This window comes from Somniosus microcephalus, chromosome 5 (assembly GCF_052327205.1).
Source record: "Somniosus microcephalus isolate GS21.2 chromosome 5, FLI_Smic_1.0, whole genome shotgun sequence".
Lineage (NCBI taxonomy): Eukaryota > Metazoa > Chordata > Chondrichthyes > Squaliformes > Somniosidae > Somniosus > Somniosus microcephalus.
Genome location: NC_140991.1, coordinates 34,248,933 through 34,275,820, shown reverse-complemented (window position 1 = coordinate 34,275,820; position 26,888 = coordinate 34,248,933). Strand labels below are relative to the sequence as shown.

Here is a 26,888-nt window from a genome sequence, read left to right as displayed (position 1 = left end):
CTTCCTCTTCCCCCCCCCATGGTGAGGTGATGCTTCCCCCCACCCCATGGTGAGGAGATCCTTCCTCTTCCCCCCACCCCATGGTGAGGAGATCCTTCCCCCCCCCCCGCCCATGGTGAGGAGATCCTTCCTCTTCCCCCCCCCCCCCATGGTGAGGAGATCCTTCCTCTTCCCCCCGCCCCCCCCCATGGTGAGGAGATCCTTCCCCCCCACCCCCGCCTTCCTGGCCCCTGGGCCCTAGACTCTCCAGCTCTGTCAGGTTGGCTATAGCTAATGCACAAGTGTCTGTCTTCCTAAACCTGGCCCTACATCAAGGGTGTTCTAGCCGGTCGACCTGAATCCAGTGCTAGTCTCCCCTCTCTCATACATCAAGATACCAGTGTCAGAATTTAAAATTCTTAAAAGTTCTCTTTCAAATACTATCGAAGAAAACGCATACATGCTGAAATGATTAGGCAGAAGGAAAGAAAAAAGGTCGGAGGTTTTACTTCATTCTCGTGTCCTCTGGAGGGGTCATCTCGCGAGTATGAGCCGGCCCATTTAAATTCACCACGTACAGTGAGATGGTTGGATTCTCTTGGCCAGCCTACAGTTAAAAGGTAAAAAATGGATATAACATTAGAACAGCGACGATAAGGTTTGATCATTTCAACAATGTGCGCTGTGTCTTAAAAAAAAAGCCTACAGAATCGTTGTCCTCAATTAGATGCGATAATTTGAAAGTAAGTTTTTGAAAATTCATAACAGCGAAAAGAGACACAAGTCCAGATAAAACAACACAAAGCTGGGTGGGTGTGTGTGCTGTGAGGAGGATGCAGAGAAACTCCAGTATGATTTGGACAGGTTGGGTGATTGGGCAGATGGATGGCAGATGCAGTATAATGTGGATAAATGCGAGGTTATCCACTTTGGTGGCAAAAACAGGAAGGCAGATTATTATCTGAATGGCAATAGATTGGGAAAAGGGGAAGTGCAACGAGACCTGGGTGTCCTTGTGCACCAGTCGCTGAAGGTAAGCACGCAGGTGCAGCAGGCGGTTAAGAAGGCAAATGGTATGTTGGCCTTCATAGCGAGAGGATTCGAGTACAGGAGCAAGGATGTCTTGCTGCAGTTGTACAGGGCCTTGGTGAGACCACACCTTGAGTATTGTGTGCAGTTTTGGTCGCCTTATCTGAGGAAGGATGTTCTTGCCATGGAGGGAGCGCAGCGACGATTCACCAGACTGATACCTGGGATGGCAGGAATGACGTATGAGGAGAGATTGGGTCGATTGGGCTTATAATCGCTGGAGTTTAGAAGAATGAGAGGGGATCTCATTGAAACGTATAAAATTCTAACAGGACTAGACAGACTAGATGCAGGAAGGATGTTCCCAATGGCGGGGGTGTCCAGAACCAGGGGTCACAGTCTAAAGATAAGGTGTAAGCCATTTAGGACAGAGATGAGGAGGAATTTCTTCACCCAGAGAGTGGTGAACCTGTGGAATTCTCTACCACAGAAGGCAGTTGAGGCCAATTCATTAAATATATTCAAGAAGGAGTTAGATATATTTCTTAAGGCTAAAGGGATCAAGGGATATGGGGAGAAAGCAGGGACAGGATACTGAATTTGGATGATCAGCCATGATCTCATTAAATGGCGGAGCAGGCTTGAGGGGTCGAATGGCCTACTCCTGCTCCTATCTTCTATGTTTCTATGTTTCTGAAGTAACTGCCATTACAATTTGACGTGTATTGTTCAGTTCCTTTTTGATCCAGATATTTTACTTGGAACAAACATGAAAGCCCCACCCCGCCCCATCATTATTTGTAAGGAGTTTTCCCCTTTAATAGTTACCTTTGGATAATGGTACACTTTCCCAGTCGGGTACAGGGAGGTAAGGTACATCGGGATTTCCATAGGAGGGACCTTTGAATCATTAATTGTCGCATACGCCAGCCTGGCTCCATCTGGGGACCACCAGTGAGCAATATTGGTTTTCAGAAGTTCCTCTGTGAAGATAAGCAGAGCGGCAGCATTTTAAGAGAGATGTCCACATAATGTTCTACCACATTTCCTGTCTCAAAAACAGCTGTGAGATTCGTGATGCACTGACAGGCTGCTTTAAAGAAAGAAAGAATTTGCATTTATATAACGCCTTTCATGACTTCAGCACATTGCAAAGTGCTTTGCAGCCAACTGAGTTAGTGCCTATCTGACTGAAGATCAGCTCTTTCTGATTTCTCTTTCACTACAGCAAGTGGATTGGGTGGTGCAGTGTCTCAGACACTCATTGTACCTTTGGGGTTGAAATTGAACTGCTCAATGTTAGTCAAGAATGTGCTTCTGACAAATTCGGGTTCATCGTTGATATCTTCTTGGGCTCAGCGGTGTCCATCACCGCTCTGTCACCGGTAAGCGTTTTGAGTATCTTTTGTGGGAGTTGACTCACGCTGTTGTATATATGCTTGTATATATAACAGAAAATGCTGGAAAAACTCAGCAAGTCAGGCAACATCCGTGGAGAGAAATTTGAGTTGACGTTTCGGGTTGCTATCGTGCTTGTATATATAGCCTGACTTGGGAGGCATTACATTGGGCCAGAAATTTGGGTCCCCACAGGTGACTACGCGCTGGGCCAACGAAAGTGCCGGTTTCGTGCATGCACTGCGCATGTGCTAGAAACCGGAACTTCCGTTCCCTTAAAGGAAGGGGTTCACCGGTCGAATGCGTGCGCCAGAGAGGCAGCGCGTACGCCTGGAACTTCCGTTTTTTTTACAGGTTTCTCTGGGAGGGTAAGTCTCTAACAACTGCGCATTTAAAAAGCAGTCGCAAGGCCTGCTTTTAACAAGGTAAGTGGTGAATTAAGTAAAATTAAAATATTTTTTCCACAGTTTTATTATTTTTAAATACTTCAAAGAAAGGTAAGTTTATTTTTAGCCCCGTTAAAAGCTGTAATTAATTTTTTCAAAAATTTTAATTATTGTTTAAAATAGTTATTTTATGTAATTTATAGTTATTTTAAAAATGTGATAAAAACAATTTTATTTGAAGTTTTAGTTAGGTTTTGGGGCCGATCTCTATTCATAGATTTGACAGATCTTCCTGTCAAATCTATGAATAGAGATTCCCTGCTACGATTGGCTCTCCATGGCTCACATGATCCCAGGGGACGCTTCGAACTAACTGCTCCCCTGGGATACGCAAGCACTGCGCGCCGGCAGCTGGAGGAGGCCCAGGATTGGAATCCCACGCGGGCCCACAGCACAACGGCAGGCGCGCTAGGTAAGTGCAGGTCGGGGGCTTGCACCCGCGGGAAGCCTCCGACCCGAATTTCTGGCCCAATAGCACCTTCTTGTGGCTTGAGCTGGGTATTTATCTCTTTTTTCATACTTTTGAAAGGTGAGCTTTGTTGAGGTAAACGTTGTTACGACTCGTTAAGCTGCTTTATTTCATGGCAACTGAACCTACAGAGCAACAGTTGTAATTGGCTTCACGTAGATCAATACGTACAACTTATCTTCGTGTAGTAACACAAAGTCATGAACATACTGCACTTCCCCACATCAGTGGGTCATCCTACTTGACAAAATCAGTCTTTTAACTGTTCCTCCAATATTTCGGTCTTCCTGAGCCTGTCTAAAGCTTTGGCAGCTCTCTGTTTAAAAGTCTGACTGCCCTTGCCGGGTTTCCTCTTTCAAAAAGTCTCTCTGCCGGTGTCCCTTTCTTTTTTATCATCTTCTTGACAGACAGACAGGGAACAACAGACTCCAAAACAATGGCTATTTGGTGTTTTTCGATTGCCCAGATAAGCTAACCAATTGTTTACTGTTTAGTCTCTGGCAAAAACCATTTCAATTTAGTATATTTACCATCTTTTGTTTAGGTATCTTTCATTTTGAAAACTTGTGAGAATACATTTTGCTTTAAAAAAAATAAACATTCAAAGCAACACATTTCCAAATCCTTTCTGTGGAAAAATGGTCAAAAAATCCTAAAACACGACAATGTTCTAATTCAAGTTCTTCAAACACGTTAACCTGTTTCAGCCTTTGTGAAATTAGTGAATAAAGGAATACTGTACGAATATATTAACACATTTATGACTGATATCCAAGTATGATAGTGTAGTGGTTATGGTGTTAGATTAAAATCCCAGAGATCATGAGTGATAATTCCACTGTTGAAAACTGTGGAACTGAATTCAATAAATGCGGTACCAAAAAAAATGACCATAAAAGTGACCATTGGTGTAAAACTCCAACTGATTCATTAATACCTTTCAGGGCAGAACACCAGCACATGGTCAGCCCTACGTGTGATTCTAGTCCACACTATGGGCTGGATTTTGCCGGCGCTCAGAGGGCGGGTTTGGAGGCGGGTCCACTGTCAAAGTCTGAAAGATTGACAGCGGGGCGGTATCCCGCTCTGAACCCGCCTCCTTGTGAGTTTCCCAAGTGCCGGCTCTGCCTGCGCTTTGTAGACCCGGCACTAAGTGGCAGGTCAGCCAATTGAAATACCTCAGAGAATGTGTAAAGGTATTTAAGCAGCATTTTACCAGCTAGTAACCATTTTTCCATCTTTTTCACGAGGTTCACATCACTCGGGGATCACACCAGGTAAGTATGTCGGGTTTTCAACAACTCTCCATTGCTCTGAATAGGTGACAGCTGCAAAAGTGGTATAAAAGCTATCATTTCACAGCTGTTCACTTTCCAATCTTAGAAGCTGGAGCCTTCAGTATTTGGAAGAGACTTTTCAGCTTTATGCAGTTTGGAAGTGTTTGGAGTAAACTCTCAAGCCACTGTCACCTCCTTGGAACAACATATCTCACCCTTGATAGATTGCTCCGGTCATCTCAACTTCAGCTACCATATCTAACATCAGAATGGGCACGATTTATGCTCTCTCACCTTGGTCCTCAGAATCTGATGACGATCAGCCGCAGCAGCAGCAGAACCAGCCACACCAGCAGCAGCAGCAACAAGACGGCAACCCTCTCCTGAACCACCTGATGCTGCACAGGGCAGAGGGCTGCACCGCGCTGAAGTCTTTACCCCCAGCACAGGGTTTGCAGGCAGAGGATGAGCTTCCTCAACATGACGGAGCAGCAGCACCAAAGGAGGCTCAGGCTATTGCGCCAGGTCGTCACCGCCGACATTTGCAGATTGTTGGAGCAAGACCTGCAGCCCAGACATCCCTTACCAGCGGCTGTCAAAGTCACCAGTGCCCTCAACTTCTTCACCTCAGGCTACTTCCAGGGATCTGCAGCAGACATTTGTGGCATCTCGTAGTCGGCCACCCACAGATGCATCACAAGTCCGCAAATTATATCCATTTTGCCACTGATGAAGCCAGCGTCAATGAGCGGGCGCTCAGCTTTGCCACTCTGGCTGGCTTCCCATGGGTGCAGGGCATCATTGCCTGCACACATGTGATCATCAGAGCACCCCTCATCACCCAGGAGTGTTTGTTAACCGCAAGGGCTTCCACTCCCTCAACGTGCAGCTGGTCTGCAACCATAGGAAGATTATCATATGTGTGTGCGCAAGATTCCCTGGCAGCTGCCATGACTCTTACATCTTGTGCCACTCCACCGTCCCTCAGCTCTTTGCTCCGCCAAACAGTCTTTCCAGCTGGCTGCTTGGTGACAAGGGCTATCCCCTGAAGACGTGGCTCATTACACCTTGGAGGCGGCCAACAAATGAGGCTGAGGGATGATATAATCAAAGCCACATCTGGACGAGAAGTGTCATACAACAAACAATAGGCTTGCTGAAAATGCGCTTCAGATGCCTCGACAGATCTGGAGGAGCCCTACAGTCCGCACCAGCCAGGGTCTCCAGAATAGTCATGGTCTGCTGTGCCCTGCACAACATAGCGCAGCAGCAAGGATTAGCACTGAATGAGGAAGACGGCGCAGAGCGCACAGCCTCATCGGAGGAGGAGGACGAGGAGGAGCACCATGAAGTTGAAAACGAGGATGACAAAGACCTGGAGGAGCTGGCGGTGCCATTGTGACCAGTACGTGAGCACGTTGCTACCCGTCACTCCAGGGATGCCCTAATCAATGCCAGATTTAACTAACTTTATGCAGCTCAGACATGTGGTTGCCACAGGTGTGCGCAGTTTGGCATCACCCCACACCAACACCACAGAGCAGTCAAACAATGACTAGTCCCTTGTTTTCACTCTCACCACCATTGCTGGATGTCAAATGAACCCTGAGTGTTCACTCTGCCACTTCCATTTGAGCACACACATTTGGCAACGACTGCAAAGTGTGACAAATAAATAATTTATTACAACTATTTCATATAATATAAAGATGACAGTGATAATGAAAAAGACACCCGAGTGACTACTCTTGTGACTATTTGTGCGGGATCTTTCTTTTCCGGGTGCTTCTACGTGGTGCTACCCCTGTGGCTTCAGCAGAGGTAGAGGCAGCCTCCTCACCTCCCTGCTGCGCCTGCTTAGACGCCTTTGGCAGTTGTCATCTGGTCTTTGGAGCCTGTGAGGGCCCCGCCAAAGTCTGCTGCTCCTGCGACTGTGCAGGGGCAGACTCGGCCATCACAGTCCAGGGAGGCATCTGGGGCTCTGACTGAGGGGTTGGCAAGGGGGTGGAAGTCTGAGCGCTTGGAGAGGAGCCCCCACTTCCATGTCCCCTCCCACCATCATCCCTCTCATGGGCCACCTGCACTTCCCTGCTAGCAAGTAGCTGGAGAGCACCTTGCTGCACTTCATAGGGGCCATGAAGGCCCACGTCTATACTGACATCCCTCCTACAAAGGACATCTATGAGCCTCTGGTTTCTCTCCTCCATAGATGCCCATTAACCACCATAGATGACCATCTATTTTGAAGTGAAACCATGTTCTCATGACACTGGCACAGTGTCTCCTCCATGCAGGTGGCCATCCTATCCATGGAGGCAGCTATAGTTGTCAGTGACTGCGCCACGGTGTTGCTCATGCTGAAGATGGACTCCTCCATTCTCTGCACACTCGTAGTCACCACAGTCGCGAAACCAGTCAGAGCCTCCTGCACTTGTTCCTGCGGCTCCAGGATCGCCCTCCTTCTGGATGGCCCCCGAGGCTCAGCGTCTGCATGCAGCCGAGCAGAGCTGGGAGCGTCCTGCGCCCTCCGACGAGGAGTCTCCACTGCTGTCCCTGTCTCCACCATCTGCTCTTGCTCACTTGTGATCTGTGACACACCAGGTGACAACACTACTCTATCTCGCGATGAACACACCGAGCTGTGCGTCTCTGCGCTGGTGCTGGGTTGCAATGTCTGAGGTGGCGCTGCACCCTCAGAGGCAGGAGGCTCCTCTGAGGAGTCTTCTTGCTGTTCCTCCTGGATCTCGATGGACCTGTTGGAGAGTAAAGACATCAGTCACATATACAAGATGTCGACTGCAGACACATACCATTATCCACATGATGAGCATTCATTTTCTGTTGAGATCAGACCACATATGAGTGACTGATGAAAGGCGTGCAAGTGTATGGAAAATAATTCTGTCACCAGCTTCTTCTAATGAGCCCCTCTCTCCGTCCCACACTTCCGGCAGGTCCACCACTCCAGCAATCTCCAGTGCTGCCTCCTCTGGAGTGGTCAAATGTGCCATGGCTTGTTGAGGGCCTCCTCCCATTCTCTCCCTCTTATTGTGGGCTATCTTTTTCTGCAAGGAGGGAAAGAAGAGAAGGTTGAGTGAGAGTGATGGAATGAGTGTAAGGCATGGAATGGCATTGAGCTTTACAGGGAGACTTTGAAGGTGTGGCTTGCCAATGCCAAGTTGCCTCCTTTGTTGGTTGCTGTCATTGCATTACGATGAGGGTGAGTGTGAGGGGTGCATAGTGAGATGGGGACCTCATAATGTAGATAGAGTTAGAGGGATGGATGAAGGTCCAAGGGATGTTGGGGTAAGTAATGTTGTGCAGGAGTAGGGTTGGCAATGCAGAGTGGTGGGGATGTGATGACAGCCATAGCAGCATCAAGGTAAGTGTGGTTTAGAAACATAGAAACAGAGAAGATAGGAGCAGGAGTAGGCCATTCGGCCCCTCCAGCCTGCTCCGCCATTTAATGAGATCATGGCTGATCATCCAAATTCAGTACCCTGTCCCTGCTTTCTCCCCATATCCCTTGATCCCTTTAGCCTTAAGAAATATATCTAACTCCTTCTTGAATATATTTAATGAATTGGCCTCAAATGCCTTCTGTGGTACAGAATTCCACAGGTTCACCACTCTCTGGGTGAAGAAATTCCTCCTCATCTCAGTCCTAAATGGCTTACCCCTTATCCTTAGACTGTGACCCCTGGTTCTGGACTCACCGGCCATCGGGAACATCCTTCCTGCATCTAGTCCTGTTAGAATTTTATAAGTTTCAATGAGATTCCCTCTCATTCTTCTAAACTCTAGCGAATACAAGCCCAATCGACCCAATCTCTCCTCACACGTCATTCCTGCCATCCCAGGAATGACATATACTCACTTTTCCTGATCTTGGAAGATCATTGAACCTCTTCCGGCACTGCACCCAGGTGCGAACCACCACTGCCAGCCCCATTACCTCCTGCGCTATCTGCAGCCACTCTGCCTTCGTCTGCTGGGGAGGCCTCTTCCTACCGTCCATAGGGAAGAGAACCTCCCTGCATGCTCTCACTCCCTCCACAAGATGATGGACGGAGTCATCAGAGAAGCGAGGCGCTGCTCTTTGGCACTGGGAGCTCATACGTCAGATCTGCACGCACTGCTAGTGCTGAATTGTGTGAAATTGCAAGTGACAGCAAATGGGGCCGTGGCCCCTTTAAATATACCGACAAGAATCACGTCACCCGGTAACGTCACCAGACCCGCACCTTTTAACTGGGCCGGGAAACGCGCAGGGCGGGCCTAACGAGGCCCATTAGGGGAAGACCTTCTCTTTCGCCAGGATCATCGCAGCAGCGGGGTCGTCCCCCGCCGCCTCCCTCTCCCGCCTTGAAGCCGCCCAGGAAGGCGAAATTGCGGAGATGTAGTTGTGTCCTTCACTAGTTCCTGTTAAGAATGTCCTGCGCAAGCTGGGCCCGTGCCCGAGTATTTATACTCTCCCTGGACAGCGCCACCCGCAGGCCGCTCAGTATTGTTTCATAAGTCTTTCTTTCATGAATGACTGATTCATGTCACTGTGTGCTGGCCTAACCAAAGGCTGCTTTCAGCAATCATTTCCTCGTCCTGCGAGGATGATATTTTAGGTTTCCCCCGCACGCAATTTACATTTTAGACGTGCAGCCACGACGAGATGAGTTTAAACTTTGTCACGGAATGCCAAAGGCTTTTAACAGAAGAAACCAGGCTGAACATCAGAAGAAGGTTTAGCACATCTCCTGATATCACTTTCTACACGTTAGGGCCCCGGGCCAGCGAGAGATTTCCATAGAACATCTTAAATGTGTGTTTGATTAGACTCCCTGCAAATTATTCTAATTTATTATAAACTGAATGACAGGAATAAGTCATTATACTAAAAAAAAGAAACTGACAGACAGTTTCAATGAGATCCCCTCTCATTCTTCTAAAATCTAGTGAATATTTCTGGTTAGTTACATTTTCAGTTTGTTGTGGGAGCGTTATAGTGCTGCACTGAGGGAGCCACCTTTCGAGTGAGATGATAAACCGACGTCCCCATATGCCTGTTGAGACGTACATAAAAAATGGCAGGGCCGTATTCAAACAAGTGCAGGGGAGTTCTCCTGATAATCTGGTCACATTTATACCTCAACATCATCACCAAAACAGATTATAGAATCATAGATGGATACAACACAGAAGGAAGCCATTCGGCCCTTTGTGCCTGTGTTGACTCTTTGAAAGAGTGATCCAGTTAGTCTCAATCCCCCGCTCTTTCCTCTTAGCCCTGCAAATGTTTTCCTTTTCAAGTATATAACCAATTTGCTTTTGAAAGTTATTATTGAATTTGCTTCCACCATCCGTTCGGATCATAAATATTAGTTGCGTTAAATAAAATTCTCGTCTTTCCTCTGGTTCTTTTACCTTGTTAACCGGTCATTCGTCTCACTGCTGTTTGTGGGAGCTTGACGTGCACAAGATGGCCGCCACATTTGTCTCCATCCAGTCAGCTGTGTCAGAGAACCAATCACCTGAGGACACAGGGTTCAGTGGCGATGCCTCCCTTGAACAAATCCCTCCTGATACTCCTTATCCAGATTCGCACGTGGAGAATGACCACCTGGGTGAGTTACAGGAGAGATCCTGGGATCTACGGCATATGCCACAAAGCTGGGCAATGTCTTCAGGAGAGGAAGGGCGGCAAGTGGGGAGTGGGGGGGTTAAACAAATCCCCAGGTTCAGCTTTAGAGCAACCGGCATTCTAAATCTTCAAAGATTGCTGAAGAAATTGGGGTGAGTCGAATTCTTAGGGGCTGATTTTAACTTTTGCCGGATGTAGTAAACGGGCAGTAGCGAATCGACCGCCCGCTATACACCCCGTCCAATTTCCCATTGCTTTGAAGTCATTGGAAAGTAAAGTCAGGCGGGGCGTACAATGAGCTGTCAATCCACTAACGCCCGCTTTCTACCACCGCTGGAAGTTAAAATTGGCCCTGTAGCCCAAGCAATTGCTGCTTTGAAAAGTAACGCAGTCCTTTTAAGTATTAAGCAAGCCAATTAAAAAGTAGACATCAAAACTCATGACGATGCCAGCTAACCGAATGAAGACATCCAATATTAAAGGTGTTAATCTCCTGGCAGATTCTCGCACAGTATTCTCAATAACATGACAATCTTCTGTGGATTTTATTTTTAGCTCTTCAGCTTTGAATTTACACATTGGTGTTATTCACAGAACTGCTCCGAAGCAGGCTGATGTTTCTGTGAGGCGGCTGATCATCACTGTAGCCCCAGCAGGGCAGACGTGAGAAAAGGGGCCAACTTTAACCCAAGCCGCCCATCGGGGAAACTGATGGGATCGTGTGCAACACTGGTTTTACACCCCGCCCTGATTTTACTCTCCACTGAAGTCAACGGTGAGTAATATTGGGCGGGGTGTAAAACTGGTGTTCCACCCGAACCCGTGGGGATTCTCGCCCGGCGAGGTAAGTGAAAATTACCCCTTCTTTCAGAACTGACTGACTGGCAGCAAACATCTGCGCACTGGAGGGATGGGTAACATCAAGCAGTGAGTAAAAGAGCTATCACCCGACAGGAGACCCTTCTCTCATCTCCAAGTCTCCACCCTCTCTCTGGTAACCTTCCTTACTTCTCATTGTTACTACATGCCTGAACTTTCTTTTCCTAAGCTTCAAATGATACAGTAGGTCATCCAACCTGTCCTTCCTCCTCTCTCCATCCCTCTGTGTTAAAATAAAGAGCCACCACGCCAAATGACATGAATCAGTCATTCATGAAAGAAAGACTTATGAAATAATACTGAGCGGCCTGCGGGTGGCGCTGTCCAGGGAGAGTATAAATACTCGGGCATGGGCCCAGCTTGGGCAGGACATTCTTAACAGGAACTAGTGAAGGACACAACTAGATCTACATGTTGTAAAACAGTTGATTAAAGCTTTGTTTAATGCTTAGACCAAGTGCCTAGTACAGGAAACTTTGTGTTATCCGGAGGCTAAGTGTCCGGCAAGCTCGAGCCACCGGCAAAAATCAGGAGCCGTTTTGTTAGGCTTTTTTTCTTCTCGTGGCTTTTTTTTCAACAGTCAGGCTCTGGAAAGTCTCTCTGAAGCTGTTGCTAAGCTACAGAGACACTTCCAAGGTACGGGCCGACTGTTTAGAAGCTGTTGCTAAGCAACAGTGTTTGTTGTCAGATACGGAGATGAAAAGCTCCGTATCCTTCAACATTAACGCTGGTGTGTCCGACAGTTTTGAGGGATCGGCAACAGCTTGGTCCCATCGGTGCCGGATAGCACAAAGTTTCCTGTAGTTTTCTTATGTCACCATTCTTCCCTCAACACCTCAAAACTGCGCCCTTCCCCCCACAGTCATCCCTTCCTGGTAGAACTATTGGCTTTAAAATCTAACTGTGATCCTTACTTTCTAGGGTTCTGTTTGAACTATGGGCCTTGGCCCCTCACCTGGGTTTCCTAATTAAAAAGTGAGACATCTATTCACTTCTGACTGGAATAAAAGGCGACATAGCCTTGAGTAATACACACTGAAGACGTGGACTGTGCTATCACACTACCAGTGAGTCCTTCAATATAAATCAGAAACCTTTTGAATATGGAAAACACAGCCTAAATTGCCTGTACTGGAATGTAATTATATGATTTTAATAAACCAGAGATTATCCATAGGCTCTGCTTGTTTGCTTCTCAGTTACTATCTCCCACCCACTGACTTTTCAAAATGGCTCCCCTTGCTCCCAAGATGTACAATATTTATTGCTTCAGCTCGATGAGTTCGCCATCTTGAAGAATCGACGATATTTAAGGCCTTGTTCAAATGGCCTTCCTGCGCCCCTGAAAGTACAACATTTATAGTTTTATCAGCGTAGCCACACATCACTGCCAACACCATGTTAAACCCAGTGTTCACTGCTGGTAATACATATCACATTTACGCTTCACAGTATTGTGGTGCTGGCATTGCTAATTAAGAAGTGATGACTGTCTGCCAACAGTCACCGTGGAATTAGATGACAAGCGCTATTAGGTACTATGAATGGGAAAGGGCTACAGGATAAGGACTGTTGTCAATGCTTTCTCATTTTCTTTCTTTGCCGATCAATCACAGCTCTCATAACGCTCACCAATGGCCCTTAATCCAGATTAGGTTCTAAACAGATTGCCTCGAGAGCTGCCTGCTAAAATCTCATTGTACAGCTAACCAACTTTTTTTCCAATCACGTGGGAGACCTTCTCCTCTCCGCAGCAGCTTGTTGGTGAAGCGCCCCTTTGAATAAGAGGCCCATCAATAATTTCCACCCCTTCAAAAAAAAAACAAGAGATTTTTGCATCTGCAGGTTACTGAAAAGCCTTCACTGACAATACAACCAGGCTGAATAGGATGGGGCCCTTATCTCTACTAAAGAGAAGGCTGAGGGGGGGTGACCTGATGGAAGGCTGTAAACTAATTAAAGGGTTTGATAGGGGAGGCGGATAGAAAATGTTCCCACTTGTGCGAGAGTCCAAAACTAGAGGTCATGAATACAAGACAGTCATTAATAAATCCGGTAGGGAATTCAGGAGAAACTTCTTTACCCAGTGAGTGGTTAGAATGTGAAAAAAAGGCTTGCATTTCTAGAGCGCCTTTCATGACCTCAGGACGTCCCACAGCGCTTCACAGCCAAGTAAATACTGTTGTTGCTGTTATAATGTAGTAAACACGGCAGCCAATTTGCACACAGCAACATGGGACTCGCTACCACAAGGAGCAGTTGAGGGAAAATGTGAGAAAAGACCAGTCGGGCCGAATGGCCTGTGCTTGTGCTGTAGACGTGATGTAACTTGAAGATAACAACCGAGACATCAACACCAAATGTTGTCCCAGTCTCGGCCTCATCCAGGCTTGTGTATACTGTTATTCCTCTTTCTACCACCAGATGGACCCATTGCATAGCTTGATTTTTATTTCCCCTATTAATAGGCAAAAACAGCCTGCAGAATCTGCGAGTCAAAGACTGCACCATCTCACGCATTACCTCGCTTTAAGATTGATGTAGAGTTTTCACTAAACCTTCTGGAGTCTTACAGCAAAAATAAAATACTTCAGATCTTGGCGATTTCATCGTCATACTGGTTGTAAAATCATCAGCAATAAAATTGAATTATGACCAGGAATCACATAAGATGGTTAGAAACCAAACAATACGGATATTACATAGATACATAGAAGATAGGAGCAGGAGTAGGCCATTCGGCCCCTCCAGCCTGCTCCGCCATTCAATGAGATCATGGCTGATCATCCAAATTCAGTACCCGGTCCCTGCCTTCTCCCCATATCCCTTGATCCCTTTAGCCTTAAGAAATATATCCAACTCCTTCTTGAATATATTTAATGAATTGGCCTCCACTGCCTTCTGTGGTAGAGAATTCCACAGGTTCACCACTCTCTGGGTGAAGAAATTCCTCCTCATCTCTGTCCTAAATGGCTTACCCCTTATCCTTAGACTGTGACCCCTGGTTCTGGACTCCTCGACCATCGGGAACATCCTTCCTGCATCCAGTCTGTCTATTCCTGTTAGAATTTTATAAGTTTCAATGAGCTCCCCTCTCATTCTTCTAAACTCCAGCGAGTATAAGCCCAACCGACCCACTCTCTCCTCATACGTCATTCCTGCCATCCCAGGTATCAGTCTGTATATTAATATATACACGGTACATTGGAATCAAATAAACCCAATCTATGTTTACACGAGCATTCCGGGGACTTAGGACTAAAATAAATTAAATAATACTTGCATTTTGATGGCTCATTATCATGGCAAAAGATCTCTAAGTGGCTCATGCAATTACTTTGAATTGCAAAGATTGTTGTTATGTGGACAAACACAGTGCCCAGTCTGTGCCAGCACCATCCCAAAACAGCAATGAGATGAACGATTAGTCTGCTTTTTTTCATGGAATAGAATCGCAGGATGTTGCAGCACAGAATGAGGGCCTTTGGCTCTTTGGTAGAGTTTATCCAATTAGTCCCGCTCCTCCCGCTCTTTCCCCACAACCCTGCATTTTTTTTTCCTTTTCAAGTATTGATCCAATTTCCCTTTTGAAAGTTACTATTAAATCTGCTTCCACCGCCCTTTCAGGCAGCGCGTTCCAGATCATAACAACTCGCTGCGTAAAAATATCTCTCCTCATTCTCCTCTCTGGTTCTGTTACCAATCATCTTAATAGTGTGTCCTCTGGTTACCGACCCACCTGCCAGTGGAAACAGTTACTCATTATTTACTGTATCAAAAACCCCACGACACTGGGAGGGACTTTCTGCTCTTACTTGAAAAGTGCTGTGGGATCTTTAACATCCACCTGAACTGGCGGAAGGGACCTCAGTTTGACATCCCACTAGAGACATCTCTCTCAGTGCCAGGCTAATGCGTCAGCCTAGATGAGGTGCTCAATGTAGTAGGCCTTAGGCCTTACCATCCTCTCGTTGAAACATACAAAATTCTTATAGGGCTTGACAGGGTAGATGCAGGGAGGATGTTTCCCTTGGCTGGGGAGTCTAGAACCAGGGGGTCACAGTCTCAGAATAAGAGGTCGGCCATTTAGGACTGAGATGAGGAGAAATTTCTTCACTTGGGTGTGGTGAATCTTTGGCATTCTCTGCCCCAGCGGGCTGTGGAGGCTCAGTCGTTGAGTATATTCAAGACAGAGATCGATAGATTTTTGAATATTAAGAGAATCAAGGGATATGGCGATAGTTCAGGAAAGTGGAGATGAGGGAGAAGATCAGCCATGATCTTATTGAATGGCGGAGCAGGCTCAAGGGGCCAAATGGCCAACTCCTGCTCCTATTTCTTATGTTCTCTGACTCAGAGATGAAAATGGTGCCAAATGAGACAAGTTGATACTTAAATGCAGAGGGAGAATTTCATGCCGATATGCTGATTGTTACTAAGATCACACAACAACAACAACTTACATTTAGATGGCACCATTAACATAGAAAAATGTCTTAAAAGGGCTTCACGGAGGCAGAAGGAAAAAATGCGGAAGTGAAGCCAAAGGAGATATTAGGAAGAGTGACCAAAAGCTTGGTCCAAGAGGTGGGTTTTAAGGACCCACTATCATCATAACAACTTATAACAATTTAGTTTGCTTAAATTTAATTGAATTTGATTTTTGGGTTTCTACACAAATTAGAACAGATGTACGTTCAGAAGTAAACATGTTGGAATTCTATCAAGGACAGTAGCTCCACAATGGTACTATTGATAAATGTTCAATATTTAAATCGTCAAATCACAATAAACCATACTGTTGAATATAATGCAATAGGGTAGTGTTAATTTATTAAGACGGTTCTCAGTAATATGTTTCTTTTATGCTTTGCAGTATGTGGCTGTGGGTCTAGCCAAATGGAAAGTAGTGATCAATAGCCAGTCAGAAATTGGTGAAACGGAGAACAATCTGGATTGAGTAAACGGATCTTAAAAGATCACATTGGACAAAGCGATAGGCACTCTGCAGCCTCTGGGTATGGCTCCGCAGTGTTTCTGTAACAGCTTCTGGAGGCCATTGACGTGTCAGCATTGTCTGTTCAATGTTTAGATTTAAGCCAAACCAGCCTCAGAAAACATCCTCTGTGGCTTTGCAGTTGATCAGGCTCCCCGCTGATTGCCTCCTAGTTGCCCCAAGATATCAATATCACGACTGTCCTTCAAACACAGAGCCATTTAAAGGTGTTATGTTCTTGGTTCTGAGTATAAACAGCCTAGGCCTTTTATCTCTGCTCACACAACTCACAGGAATAACAGCATTTCTTTTTCAATCGAGAAACGTCAAGAGCCACAGAACACAGGACCAGCAAGTTTGAAATGTGCTGGTGAAAAGACGAGATTCTGCAAGAAATAGTGGTTAAATGACACCAAGTTTGGGTTTTTAAAGTCTGAAAAATGTAGGAGAAAGGGAGGTAAAGAGTTTTATAGGATACTAGCTGAACTGCCTGGCGGTGCCGAGGGATTTTTGAGGGCATGTTGTTGTTGGAAGAGAGAGAGAGAGCGACTGGGGGGAAGAGAGAGCGCGACTGGGGAGAAGAGAGAGAGCGACTGGGGGGAAGAGAGAGAGCGACTGGGGGGAAGGCGGGAGGAAGGGGGGGAAGCGGGGGGGAAAGGGGAGGGGAGGGGGAAGCGGGGAGGGGAGGGGAGGGGAGGGGGGGAAGGGGGGAGGGGAGGGGGGAAGGGGGGAGGGGAAGGGGGGAGGGGAGGGGGGAAGGGGGGAGGGGAGGGGGGAAAGGGGAGGGGAGGGGGAAAGGGGAAGGGGGAAGGGGAGGGGGGGAAAGGGGAGGGGGAAGGGAGGGAGGGGGGAGGGGGAGGGAGGGGGGAGAGGAATGGGGGAGGGGAATGGGGGAGGGGGAAGGGAAGGGGAGGGGGAAGGGAAGGGGAGGGGGAGGGGAGGGGGGAAGGGAAGGGGAGGAGGAGGGGAGGGGAGGGGAGGGGGGAGAGGGGGTGTGAGAGGGGGGCGAGAGGGGAGGGGAGGGGGGAGGGGGGGAGGGGGAGGGGAGGGGGGGAGGGGGAAAGGAGGGGAGGGGAGGGGAGGGGAGGGGGAGAGGAGGGGAGGGGGAGAGGAGGGGAGGAGGGGAGGGGGAGGGGAGGGGGAGAGGAGGGGAGGAAGGGAGGGGGAGAGGAGGGGTGGGGGAGGTGGGGGAAGGAGGGGGGAGCCAGCAGACCCTCTCCCCTCTGCCGGCGATGGCTCCGCTGAGCTCCGTGCCGCCCCACGCACTGACATGCCGAGCGCAGCGCCCCGGTCAGCCCGAGCCACGCCCTCCTGAGGCCGGGCCTGAGGCGGCTTGAGACGGCCGATTGTGGCTGGCCGGGCCCGGTTTCCTTGGTAACCCTCCTCCCCTCTCCGCCTCCCGATCTCCGGGACCGGGCCTAGGCCTCAGCGGCTTGAGACGGCCGATTGCGGCTGGCGAGCCCGGTTGCCGGTGTAACACTCTCCGCTCCCCCTCCCCTCCCGAGCCCCGCCCCCCCCCGAATGAAGCGCGAGGAGCCTTGCAGTGAGCCCAGCCAGCCTTTACCAAGATGGCTGGCCGCTGGTTCGGAATCGGGCCCAGCGGGGGGCGGGGGGGTGGGGGGTAAGGGGTGGGAGGAGCTTGCCACAAAACAATTGCCTAGGGTCCAGCATGGCTGGCAACAGACGCTCAGGCTTCGAGGCCTACCTGCAAAAACGGGGAAAGGTACGAAAATTAATGAGATTAGATAAAAGATTTAGAAAGTAATTAACTTTTTTAAAAAACAATATGTGTTTTAAAAGCAACTTTTTTTTTAAAGACGCAGAAAGCGGGAAAAAGAAATGAAAAGTTTTGAATCAAGATGGCGGCGACTCACTTCGGGTAAGCCCCCGACCCACACTTACCTTACGCGCCGGCCGTTGTGCTGTGGGCCCCCGTGGAATTCCGATCCGGGGCCTGCTCCAGCTGCCGGCACACAGTGCTTGCGTATCCCAGGGGCGCAGTTAGTTTGATGCGTCCCCTGGGATCACGTGGGCCATGGGGAGCCAATCAGAGCAGGGAATGCTCCATTCATAAGTTTGACAAGAAGAGCTGTCAAAACTTATAAATACTGCGGCCCCAAAACATCACTAAAACCTCAACTAAAATTTTTTTTAAATCACATTTTTTAAATAAACTATAAATTACATGAAATAACTATTTTAAACAATAATTTAATTTTTTGAAAAAATAATTTTATTTTCTAACGGGGCTAAAAATAAACTTATCTTGCTTTAAAGTATTTAAAAATAATAAACCTGTGGAAAAAAATGTTTTAATTTTAATTAATTCACCACTTACCTTGTAAAAACCAGGCCTTATGCCTGCTTTTTAAATGGTGTGGAGATGCCGGAGTTGGACTGGGGTGGACAAATGTAAAAAGTCACACAACACCAGGTTATAGTCCAACAGCTTTATTTGAAATCACAAGCTTTCGGAGCGCTGCTCCTTCTTCAGGTTAAATGTGTAACCTCTGCAGACTTACCCTCCCGGGAAAACCTGCAAAAAAAAACCTAAGTTCGATGCGCACGCGCAGCCTCTCCCGCGCACGCGTTCAAACTCTGAACCCCTTCTTTCAGGGGAACGGAAGTGCCGGTTTCCCACGCATGCGCAGTGCATGCAGGAAACCGGCACTTCCATTGGGCTTACAGGTGAGTACCCCGTGCGTACTCACCCGCGGAGACCCGAATTTCTGGGCCATTAAGAATTAGGAGGGATGTCACAGAAATCACAGAAACCCCACAGTGCAGATAGAGGCCATTTCGGCCCATCGAGCCTGCACCGACACATATCCCACCCGATCTCCGTAACCCCTACACCAACACATATCCCACCCTATCCCCGTAACCCCACGTATTTAATCCCCCTAACACTAAGGGTCAATTTATCATAGCCAATCAACCTAACCCGCACATCTTTGGACTGTGGGAGGAAACCGGAGCACCCGGAGGAAACCCACGCAAACACGGGGAGAATGTGCAAACTCCACACAGACAGTCACCCGAGGCCGGATTCGAACCCGGGTCCCTGGCGCTGTGAGGCAACAGTGCTAACCACTATGCCACCGTGCTGCCCCTGTCAGTAGAAATTCCATGATGTGGAGCGTGTGGAAGAGGAGGACAAAACCCATGTGAAAAAATATCGGAATGGAGGATCCACGTCACCATCATTCCCTCCCCAGTAGAGGTGCCTGTACATGGCTTTACTATTTCAGAAGCATTACTATCTGCAGCACTTTGTACCCGTTCCCCACACCCCCGCCCCCCCCCCCACCACTACCATTGCAGTCCACCAGGGTAAGAGGAAGAAAGGAGGAGGTGAGCTTCTCTCAGAAAAAAACAGAGCCTTGGTCAGACCCCCATCTGGAGTACAGCGTTCAGTTTTGGGCACCGAACCTCAGGAAAGATAGATTGGCCTTGGAGAGGGTACCCTGCAGATTCACCAGAATTAGACCAGGATTTGAGGGGTTAAATTATGAGGGCAGGTTGCATAAAGTTGGCTTTTATTCTCTTGAGTTTAGAAGGTTGAAGGATGATTCTAAAATTATAAGAGGATTAACTACAGTAGATGCAGAAAAGCTCCTTCCTCTGGTGGGGGACTCTTTGCTGCAGCAATAGACAGGGTTGATGAGGGTAGTGCGGTTGATGTTGTGTATATGGACTTTCAAAAGGCGTCTGACAAAGTACCACATAATAGACTTGTTAGCAAAATTAAATCCCATGGGATTAAAGGGACAGCGGCAGCATGGACTCAAAACTGTATAAGGGACAGAAAGCAGAGAGTAGTGGTGAACAGTTGTTTTTCAGACTGGAGGGAAGTATACAGTGGTGTCCCCCCAGGGGTCGGTATTAGGACCACTGCTCATTTTGATAAATATTAATGACCTGGGCTTGGGTATACAGGGCATAATTTCAAAAATTGTAGCCGATACAAAAGTTGGAAATGTAGTAAACAATGAGGAGGACTTCAGGAGGACATAGACAGACTGGTAAAATGGGCAGACACATGGCAGATGAAATTTAATAAGAACATAAGAGCATAAGAAATAGGAGCAGGAGTGGGCCATTTGGCCCCTCAAGCCTGCTCCGCCATTCAATGAGGTCATGGCTGATCTTCTGCCTTAATTCCATTCACCGGCCCTATCGCCATATCCCTTGATGCCTTTACTCGTCAGAAATCTATCGACTTCTGTTTTGAATATACCCAATAACTCAGCCTCCACAGCCCTCTGGGGTACAGAATTCCAAAGATTCACCACCCTCTGTGTAAAGAAATTTCTTCTCATCTCAGTCCTGAATGGTCTACCCTTTATCCTGAGGCTGTGGCCCCTGGTTCTAGACTCCCCAGCCAAGGGAAACATTCTCCCAGCATCCACCCTATCAAGCCCTGTAATAATTTTGTATGCTTCAATGAGATCCCCTCTCATTCTTCTGAATTCAAAAGAATACAGGCCTAGTTCACTCAATCTCTTCTCATACGACAGTCCCGCCATCCCAGGAATCAATCTTGTGAACCTTCATTGCACTCCCTCTATGGCAAGTATATCCTTCCTTAGGTAAGAAGACCAAAATTGTACACAGTACTCCAGGTGTGGTCTCACCAAGGCCCTATATAATTGGAGTAAGACTTCTTTACTCCTGTACTCAAATCCTCTTGTAATGAAGGCCAGCATACCATTTGCCTTCCTAATGGCTTGCTGCACCTACACATTCACTTTCAGTGACTCATGTACAAGGACACCCAGGTCCCTTTGAGCATCTGCATTCCCCAGTCTTTCACCATTTAGGAAATACTCTGCCTTTCTGTTTTTTCTACCAAAGTGGATAACTTCACATTTATCCACATTATATTCCATCTGCCATGTTCTCACCCACTCACTGAGCCTGTCGAGATCCCCCTGAAGCCTCTTCACATCCTCTTCACAACTGACACTGCCACCTAGCTTTGTGTCATCAGTAAATTTAGTCCCCTCATCCAAATCATTGATATAGATTGTGAATAGCTGGGGCCCAAGCTCCGATCCTCGCGGTACCCCACTAGTCACAGCCTGCCATCCTAAAAAAGACCCGTTTATCCCATTTGTTTTCTGTCTTTTAACCAATTCTCAATCCATGCTAGTATATTACTCCCAATTCCATGTGCCCTAATTTTGTTCACCATCCTCTTGTGTGGGACCTTATCGAAGGCCTTCTGTAAATCCAAATACACCACATCTACCGGTTCCCCTTTGTCTCCTCCACTAGTTACATCCTCAAAGAACTCCAATAGTTTTGTCAAACAGGATTTCTCTTTCATAAATCCATGTTGACTCTGCCCAATCTTACTATTAGTTTCTAAGTGCCCAGTTATTGCATCCTTTATAATAGATTCCAGCATTTTCCCAACTACTGATGTGAGGCTAACAGGTCTGTAGTTTCCCGTTTTCTCTCTCCCTCCTTTCTTAAATAGCGGGGTTACATTTGCTATCCTCCAATCTGCAGAAATCATTCCAGAATCTATAGAATTTTGGAAGATGACAACCAATGCGTCCACTATCCCAATGGCCACCTCTTTCAAAACCCTAGGATGTAGGTCATCTGGTCCTTGGGGTTTAGCAACTTTTAGACCCATTAATTTTGCTAGTACTTTTTTTTACAAATAATTTATTTTAGAGAAGTGTGAAGTGATGTATTTTGGTAGGAAGAATGAGGAGAGGCAATCTGAACTAAATGGTACAATTTTAAAGGAGGCGCGGGAACAGAGAGACCTGGGAGTGTATGTAGACAAAGCTTTGAAAGAGACAGGTCAAGTTGAGATGGCTGTTAAAAAAGCATTCAGGATCCTTGCCTTTATTAATAGAGGAATAGAGTACAAAAGGATGGTGGTTATGCTAAACCTTTGTAAATCACTGGTTAGGTCTCAGCTGGAGTATTGCATTCAATTCTGGGCACCACACTTCAGGAAGGATATCAAGGCCTTGGAGAGGGTGCAGAAGAGATGCAGAAGAGAATGATTCTAGGGATGAGGGAAGGAGCCCACAGTGAAGTCTGCGTTGAAGACATTTGATAGCGGTGTTCAAAATCATGAATAGTTTTGATAGAGTAAATAAGGAGAAACTGTTTCTCATGGCAGAAGGGTCGGTAACCAGAGGACACAGATTTGAGGTGACTGGCAAAAGAACCAGAAGCGACATTTTTTTACGCAGCGAGTTGTTGTGATCGGAATGCGCTGCCTGAAAGGGCGGTGGAAGCAGATTCAACAGTAACTTTCAAAAGGGAAATGGATAAATACTTGAAGGGAAAAACTTTACAGGGCTATGGGGAATGAGCGGGGGAGTGGGACTAATTGGATAGCTCTACCAAAGAGCCGGTACAGGCACGATGGGCTGAGTGGCCTCCTTCTGTGCTGTAGCGTTCTGTGATTCTATGATTTTATAAATGGTCTTTTGCATCCTGTGATCTTGTGACTGGTTATCAACTGCAGGCACCAACGGAAAATGTTGATGGCACAGCATTGAACCAGCAGCAGTGAAGGGGAGGAGGAAGGGTGCAGAATATGTCCAAACCCCATTTGGTGAGCTCACCAGAACAGAAGAACGGTTGCATACAGGTGGGATGCGTGGTTCATAGCAAACATGCAACACTTCTGAGTCACTGTGTACAAGGAATGTGGCTCAGCCTTTCAACACTTGATATTCATTCTGCTTCCGTGCCGTCCGTAAGGGAACAAGATAAGAATCCAGAACACTGGTGCCCTGTATTATTTTTCACATTCTGTTATGGTACCAGTTCGATGGAACATCTGCTGTTTTGGTCGTGGGGAGTCCATGGAGTATGTTTGAGCGAAAAGAGCCAAATGGAGGAGTTGATGTCAGTAATTGTCAACCATTTTGGTACATTTTTATACATTTTTTTTTTAACAGCACTAACCTGTATTTGAAGCAAATTGCAAATGTGGCTAAGTAATTCCTACATTACAACAGTGACTACACTTTAAATGTATTTCATTGGCTGAAACGAAAGAAAGAATGAAAGAAAACAACCTCAAGATGTCACAAAGCATTTTACAGCCAATTTAGTACTTTTGGAGTGTAGTCACTATTGTAATGAAGGGAAAGTGGCAGCCAAATTGCGCACAGCAAGTTCTCACAAACAGCAATGAGATAATGATCAAATAATCTCTTTTAGTGATGTTGGTTGAGGGATAAATATTGGCCTGGACACCGGGGGTAACTCCCCTGCTCTTCTTCGAAATAGTGCCGTGGGATCTTTGACATCCACCTGAGAGTGCAGACGGGGCCTCGGTTTAACGTCTCATCCGAAAGACAGAATAAATAAAATAAAGACTGAATGGTTTTAACTTGTGACTCATCCCATTCAACCCTTACCTCATTCTTCCATTAGAATGAATTAGTTGCAACACGTGCTTCGTAATTCTCTTTTCCTGATATTGTCATCACCTAAATACACGGTTCAGTGTAATTACACTGGAGGTGTGTCAAGCAGCTAACCCAGGCGAGTTACTGTGCTGTTCTCTACAAGCTCTGCCCCCTGTAAGGTGAAGCTGGCATTAAAATAGAGAAAGCAAGAAGAAAAAATTACCTCCCAGCCCAGCAGCTTCATAAAAGATTCAATAGCTTTCATTAAGCAGCTCTCGGCTGCTCCATCAGTCACTCAGAAGAAATATAATTACAATCCCTGAAAGGAGGAAGACGCCACCAATGAGCCCTTGACATTGTGGCTACAATTAGCGATGGACTGTTTAGTTCAGCGCGTCCCCCGCGGGCGGATTGTGCAGTCAATCATGCAGTTCGTCTGCATGTTATTCGAGGCTTGTTTCCACGTGGAGGGCACATGTCCACAAAGACCACATTGTCGAGCCTCCTGCTCAACCCGTTTCCGTCCATCAGTCCAATAATTTAAGAACATAAGAAGTAAGAGCAGGAGTAGGTCATACGGCCCCTCGAGCCTGCTCCGCCATTCAATAAGATCATGGCTGATCATCGACCTCAACTCCACTTTCCCGCCTGATCTCCATATACGTTGATTCCCCTAGAGTCCAAAAATCTATCAATCTCAGCCTTGAATATACTCAAAGACTCAGCATTCACAGCCCTCTGGGGCAGAGAATTCCAAAGATTCACAACCCTCTGAGTGAAGAAATTCCTCCTCATCTCAGTCTTAAATGGCTGGCCCTTATCCTGAGACTATGCCCCCTATAGTTCTAGACACTCCATAAAAACATAGAAACATAGAAGATAGGAGCAGGAGTAGGCTATTCGGCCCTTCGAGCCTCCTCCGCCATTCAATGAGATCATGGCTGATCATCCAAATTCAGTACCCTGTCCCTGCCTTCTCCCCATATCCCTTGATCCCTTTAGCCTTAAGAAATATATCCAACTCTTTCTTGAATATACTTAATGAACTGGCCTCCACCGCCCTCTGTGGTAGAGAATTCCACAGGTTCACCACTCTCTGGGTGAAGAAATTCCTCCTCATTTCAGTCCTAAATGGCTTACCCCTTATCCTTAGACTATGACCCCTGGTTCTGGACTCCCCGGCCATCAGAAACATCCTTCCTGCATCTAGTCTGTCCAGGCCTGACAGAATGTTATAGGTTTCGATGAGATCCCCTCTCAATCTTCTAAACTCCAGTGAGTATAAGCCCAATCGACACAATCTCTCCTCATACGTCATTCCTGCCATCCCAGGTATCAGCCTGGTGAATCTTCGCTGCACTCCTTCCATGGCAAGAATGTCCTTCCTCAGGTAAGGCGACCAAAGCTGCACACAATACTCAAGGTGCGGTCTCACCAAGGCCCTGTACAACTGCAGCAAGACATCCTTGTTCTTGTACTCGAACCCTCTTGCTACGAAGGCCACATACCATTTGCCTTCTTAACCGCCTGCTGCACCTGCATGCTTACCTTCAGCGACTGGTGCACAAGAACACCCAGGTCTCTTTGCACTTCCCCTTCTCCCAATCTATTGCCATTCAAATAATAATCTGCCTTCCTGTTTTTGCCACCAAAGTGGATAACCTCACATTTATCCACATTATAGTGCATTTGCCATGTTTCTGCCCAATCACCCAACCTGTCCAAATCGTACTGGAGTTTCACGACATCCTCCTCACAGCATACCCCCCCACCCAGCTTTGTGTCGTCTGCAAATTTGGAGATATTACATCCAATTCCCTCGTCCAGATCATTAATATATATTGTGAACAGCTGGGGTCCTAGGACCGATCCTTGCGGTACCCCACTAGTCACTGCCTGCCACTCGGAAAATGACCCGTTTATTCCAACTCTTTGCTTTCTGTCCGCCAACCAGTTCTCTATCCAAGTCAATACCTTGCCCCCAATCCCATGTGCCTTAATTTTGCACGCTAATCTCTTATGCAGGACCTTATCCAGCCAGGGGAAACACCCTCTCAGCATCTACCCTGTCAATCCCCCTCAGAATCTTATATGTTTCAATGAGATCGCCTCTCAATATGATTAACATTTACTGTCGCACAATTCAGTGTAAAGTGCAAATGTTTAGCTGGCCAGGGTATTCAGACACAACTAATGATGCATGCAAACAAAAACCAAAACAAACTGTCTTGTCACCTTTTTTGGCCGGTCTCTTCCTGGAAGTCAGGAAGACCTGGATTTGTAAACCCCATTACTGGCTCACCTTGGAAACCATCTTAAATTCACACAGATTAGTCATAAAGAGAGACTGTTTCCAATGGCTGAAGCGTTGATAACCAGAGGGCACAGATTTAAGGTGATGGGCAAAAGAACCAGAGGCGACACGAGGAAAAACTTTTTTGCGCAACGAGTGGTTAGGATCTGGGATGCGCTGCCTGAAAGGGTGGTGGGCACAGATTCAATAGTAGCTTTCAAAGGGGAATTGGATAAATACTTGAAGGAGAAGAGGTTGCAGGGATATGGGGAAAGAGTGAGGGAGTGAGACTAACTGGATTGCTCTTCAAAAGAGTTGGCGCGGACTCGATAGGCCGAATGGCCTCCTTCTGTGCTGTATTATTCTATGATTCTACGATTTATTTTCTGTTTGGGCCCTTGCTGTGCACAATTTGACCTACATAAGAACAGTGTCTGCAATTAAAAAATAATCAATTTGGGGTTCCATAAGGTTCTCTGGGGTGTCCTCTCATGACACTTACAGCATATTTGTAAGTTTGTTCATTAGATCCTTTATCTGCTGCTGCAGGAACTTTACAATCTGCAATGTAATGAAGCTGTCTCTATATTAACATCTAAACATTTATTGTGTTTCTATGAAGTACCTTTGATTCCTACTTCAACGTAGGGATTAATTCATTTATTTCAAAGCCCCTATTAAAATAGCAGGCAAAAAAAATGTTCTCCTCACATGTTAACCATTCCTACATTGATATAAGTACAGCCTCATTTCAAGGCCTTGGTTGTTAAGTAAAGCTGAGGAGTAAATACAAATGGCCAGCACCAGATGTGATTGGAGATCTGGTGACCTCACTGATCACACTATTGGGCTCCCCTCTGTGCAAAACCATACCAGAGTGTTAGCATGAAGGCACTGCTCTTTCTGTTCACAACTTGTTTCAGGCCCTCACTCACCACACGCCAGACTCTCACTAAGATAGAGAGTAAGGCATGACATGAATCTTGTCATTCATGTGGAAATGACTTATGAAATAATACTGGGCGGCCTGCTGGTGGCGCTGTCCAGGGAGAGGATAAATACTCGGGCACGGGCCCAGCTTGCTCAGGACATT

General features: G+C 46.9%; 1 protein-coding gene across 1 annotated transcript in view; it reads right to left on the bottom strand.

The window, feature by feature from the left end:
* Positions 1–26,888, bottom strand: part of dpp6a (dipeptidyl-peptidase 6a) — a 690,808-nt gene that overhangs the window by 195,787 nt on the left and 468,133 nt on the right. Inside the window, exons 8-9 of the mRNA XM_085987517.1 lie at positions 1,837–1,991; positions 489–586 (exon numbers count right to left, since the gene is read on the bottom strand). Of these exons, the coding sequence (XP_085843643.1) occupies positions 489–586; positions 1,837–1,991 (253 nt within the window). The remainder of the gene's footprint in view (positions 1–488; positions 587–1,836; positions 1,992–26,888) is intronic.